The following is a 4,930-nucleotide window of genomic DNA, read 5'->3' as shown; positions in this document are numbered from 1 at the left end:
ACCTAAGGGAAACCCCCCCCTCATCCTTGGCCAAAAGTGGTACAGCCCACTCTATAACCACTCAGCCTGGAGTGGGAGTCGACGGTCTCCTCTACTTTTAACCGGGAAGCGGGGGAGGGTCATTTGGTATCATTGTCACAGAAGCCTCGCTCAATTACCGCCCAAGCGCAGGTAATACAGAGGCGGTCATTAGGCAACATAATGACATGTCATTCAGCCCCGCACAGGGGGGAGGCTCCAACACTAGTGGTTTGAGATAATTAAATTAGGCTCTGACACACTTAGAGGGAAAATGGAGAGGCTTCACAGCAATAATGATCATTCAACCCTAATAGGCAAAAAATATGTTACAACAAATGTTATTATCCCCAGCTACATCATCTGCTCTCGATGCGTTTAAACACACTTTGAAAAAGCGACGGCACACACAGATACGAACGCACACACCCTCACACACACAAAAAGAATGCAAATGCAGATCCGGAAAATGTCAATAGTTTTGATATGTTGCGCCCTAAATGTCAACATGTGTTTTTGAAGTGCTGTCAGTTGCTGTGTAATTGGCCCCGTATTAAATATTTAATTCATTTTATGTATTATTTCCCCCCCCCCCCCCCCCCCGCTCTGGAAAAAGAGAGAGCAAAAAAAGCACCCATAAAAATAAAGTGAAAGAAATTGGGAGGGAAATTTTGCATGATTATGCAGTTGAGCCTTTGGCAGTTCAGTGTAAAACCCACAGACAAAAGAGACGGGCTGGATGTGAGCAGTTGGGACGTTGTGGTGAAGAGGAGGGTGTGTCTGTGTGTGTGTGTGTGTGTGTGTGTGTGTGTGTGTGTGTGTGTGTGTGTGGGGGGGGGGGGGGGGGGGGGGGGGGGGGGGGGTCCAGGAATAAACAACAGGCGAACCAAAGAATAGACTGTGGCTTGTTTTTTTACGCTGTCCGCAATATTAACCTTCATTCAAAAATAAATAAGAGCAGTAAAGGGGGTCGATGTAGTGGTGGACCCCCCTCCTCACCACAAAACAAATCCCCCCAGAGCCATCCTCTAGTCTACACTCTGGCCTCCATTACCCAGGCTGAGGAAACGAAACAGCGGTCTATTCGGACACACTGCTTTTGTGAGAGCTCACCAAGTAAATATTAAGCATGATGCGTAAACGTCCAGATGGTCTGAGTCGATTAAATTGTGTTGCAGAGAAACCGCCACGTTTCGCCGTATCCGTTTAATATTTAAAATGGTCTGCAAGCCAAATTTTATGAGGCCATTACAATGTGCCAAAGGGGAATATCATCTTCACATATCCATATCTTTTACACAGTGTGTGTCAACTGAGATCTGAGGGAGATTTTCAAGTGGTATTCAGTTCACATAGTACCACCGTCTAGGACCCCTGTTACTATGTATGAAAAATGCCCGAAGCGCCCAGTGAAAGTTTTCAAAACCCATATTCCAAATGTGTCACAAAGTGTGAATATGCTCCGCTGCTGAATTTTAATCAGGCAGCCGGCGAGACGTTCACAGTTGAACTGGACTTTGGCTCCGCCCCCCTGAGTCCCCAGCAAACACATGCCATAGAATATGAAAAGGCATTAAATATAAATGATTATAAAGGATATAAGAAATGATTCTGTGCCCTATGTATGGTCGAAATTCAACTACGGAAGAAATGTAATCTTGAAATATAAATGGCAAGCAAAGGAAAGGTCATCAATACTTTATGCCGAACTCTGAATGTCTTTTTCAACAAATCCAACTCGCTCGAATAATCTAACGTGCCGCATATCAAACACAAGAAAATCCTCGTGCTTGGGGACGCGACTTCGCCCGAATCTATCCTACCATGTGTGTGTTCGATGCTCTTCACCCCACCTCCCCACTGTATAAAACAACCCCAAACCTATCCTACAATATGTGTGCGTTCAACGCTCCAGCATCCAGTTTACACTCGGTTCATACAGTTCACGTCCCCACCGTGTAAAGAACATTAAAGAACCCCGAGCTCGGCCTACCTTCAGCTCCCGGAAGAAGACGCTACTGCGGGCCCACTCCACGATGGAGAACAGCGTCTGGTCGGCCATCTTGCACATGAGGCCGAAGGTGTTGAGCTTCTCGTGCTTGCCCCGGCTGGCCTGCTCCTGCTGCAGGTAGGCCAGGATCTTGGCCTGCACCTGGGGTTCGTCCGGCTCGCACTTGAGCAGCTCCACGATGAGGTGGGGGAAGCTGGGCGGCGACCCCGACTGGTAGGCGTCCATGTAGGGGTAGCCCATGAGGGACTCGGGCGAGCTGGTGTAGGGGTCCGGGTACTCGGACTTGATGGTGCGCGTGCCCTGGAAGTGTCCGTACGCCGCCTGGTAGCCCTGCAGGCTGCCCGCGTGCGGCGGCATGGCCATGCTGACCGGCGAGGTGACGAAGGGGCTGCGGTCGTACTCGGAGGAGGGCAGGGCGTTGGCGTGGTGCGGGTGGTGGTGCGGGTGGTGGTGGTGGTGGTGGTGCGGGTGGTGCGGGTGGTGCGGGTGGCCGGCGTGGTGCCCCGGGTGGTGGCTGAGGGGCAGGCCCTTGGCGGCGGCCGAGTGGATGTTCTGCAGCGCCGAGGAGATGGTGAGGTCGGTGGGCACAGCCTGCATCACCTGGCCCATGGCCTCGATCTTCAGGCCGTTGGCGCGGATCAGGGCCTTCTTCTGCTGCTTCAGGGCCCGGTCCCGCTTGTACATGGGGCCGAACTTGTTGCGGCCGCCCCGCATGCGGTCGGCGCGCACGGCTGAGGGAGGGGGGGGGGGGGCGAGAAGGAGAGGAAACACACGTTTAATCACCGATCGACACGGACGCAAACCCTCAAACCCACGTTCGCTCAACTTCAATGTCAATGATGAGAAATGAAAGATTGTGGGAGCCCAACGATCTTGTGCTACTGAGGGACTCCTGTGTATGCCGACTGACTCGTTAAAGAGGCATTAAGAGCCACTTATTCCCCATCCCTTGTCACTCCGGCTCTTCTCGAGTGGTGCATATTTGCATGTTTCTCCTTTGTGGAGGTGGCATCCACGTGTGTTTGCGTACCGCTCATCGCTCGTTCAGCACTTGTCCTTTGGAACGCACGACATATGCCAATGCAATCGTGCATCTCTTCATATTAATGGACATTTATTTTGATTGAATTCCTCTCAGACCCATGGGTTCACAGTATATCAGTAAACACGGTAAACTGCGTTAACCTAACAAACAATTTGGGGTGATGATTTAAGATGGCGATTCCCTGTGAATATGTTTGCATGAGTCCTTTCATTCTTCTGAATACCTGTGTTGTGGTCTACCCCTTGACTCACTGCAATACTCTGGGTGTAAAAGATAGTAAAGTTACTGATTGACCAGCGGTGCTAACTGATACGAACATCAGCGATAACCGCATTAAAGCCGGAAACACGACGGTACGTATATTCTCGCGTTCCTTCTGGTCGTTCTCCACATCTCCTATCACAACCCCTGGCACAAAAAAAAAAACCTTTTCTTTATTTGTTACGAATTCCATCCGTCCTCTGAACCTACCCTCCCCAATCTGTCATCAACTGCCATGAGGTCAAAGTGTGTGTGGTGGTTTTATTCGGGATTGCTCCTTATTCAAACAAGCACTCTTTGTCTCTCAAATGTTCTCTCTCTCGCTTTGTTCTTGTGGAGTCAGCGCCCTGCGTCCAACAACTGATCAGAGAGTGCGCACGGCGAGAGTGCATAGGGGGTGGGCACAGACATGTGCTCCCCGTGCGCTGTGTGATCAGACTGAATGTTGCCGCTGGGAGCCTGACACTCTGGTCCCCGTTTGGTGTCCACCAATCAGGAGGAGGGGCTGTCCTGTTAATTATTCATGCTTAATTAACTCTCTCTCTCTCTCTCTCTCTCTCTCTCTCTCTCTCTCTCTCTCTCTCTCTGTCTCTGTCTCCCTCCCTTTCATGTATGTATATATATATATATATATGTACTTTAAACACAGTCTACTGCACTGAATAACATGCTGGGATATGCTATGTGCAATCATTCAAATTCAGACACACACGTTTGAGTCGTTTTATACTATAACCATGTGTTCTTTATAACAACACCACTGATGAAGTTTACTTAAGCAGACATATGCGTTCTGAAAAAATGTAGTTACACACACACAAACACACACACACACACACACACGCACACACACACACACACACATCTTCACCACTGTCGCCTTGGGAACAGTTTTAATGGCCTCCGTCACAGCAGTGTCTGTCACTGATCTGAAGGTGTGTAGCCCGAAAATAAAGCAACACACACACACAAACACACTCTTTCTAAAGTCACTCACCCAGACCCCGTGATTAGGGACATTTTTTAAAAAATCACACACGATTCTTCTTCTCCCTCCTACAACTCGCCAGCCTCTTCTACAGAGATTATTGTCGACGTTCCATCCACGTTAACTATTCATGATTCCTCCACACAACAGTGTAATTAATGAGCTATGAAACTATGAGCCTGTCCTGCTGGGAAATCACAATTAGGCCTTCCTGGCCAGACCTGAAGACCCCATCACATAACGCATGCAGGAGGTGTGTGTGTCTGTGTGTGTGTGTGTGTGTGTGTGTGTGTGTGTGTGTGTGTGTGTGTGTGTGTGTGTGTGTGTGTGTGTGTGTGTGTGTGTGTGTGTGTGTGTGGTGTGTTTGCGCTTTTGGCTGTGCCTGTGTGTGTGTGTGTCAAGGGGTACATAAGATGTTTCCCCTGTCCCACACTAAACAGTTTTTTTCCATACGTGTGTATTACACAGATTAACATAGCACAGAGCGGGGGCACTCAAGTGGGCCGAGAGATGGTGGGTTTGTGTGACTGTGTGTGAGCGTGCGTGTGAGTGTGTGAATGTCTGTGTGTGTGTGTGTGTGTGAGTGAGCAGAGTCAGAGTTGTTTTC

The 4,930-nt window shown here is 49.4% G+C and overlaps 1 protein-coding gene across 1 annotated transcript in view; it reads right to left on the bottom strand.

Moving 5' to 3' along the window:
* Positions 1–4,930, bottom strand: part of nr5a2 (nuclear receptor subfamily 5, group A, member 2) — a gene marked incomplete at its 3' end in the record, with an annotated part of 56,780 nt that overhangs the window by 39,406 nt on the left and 12,444 nt on the right. The window contains exon 4 of the mRNA XM_079739988.1: positions 2,012–2,760. Coding sequence (XP_079596114.1) covers positions 2,012–2,760 — 749 coding nt within the window. The remainder of the gene's footprint in view (positions 1–2,011; positions 2,761–4,930) is intronic.

This window comes from Pollachius pollachius, assembly GCF_949987615.1.
Source record: "Pollachius pollachius genome assembly, chromosome: 7".
Taxonomy (NCBI): domain Eukaryota; kingdom Metazoa; phylum Chordata; class Actinopteri; order Gadiformes; family Gadidae; genus Pollachius; species Pollachius pollachius.
The sequence above is the reverse complement of the archived record's forward strand: the minus strand, read 5'-3'. Positions and strand labels throughout refer to the sequence as shown.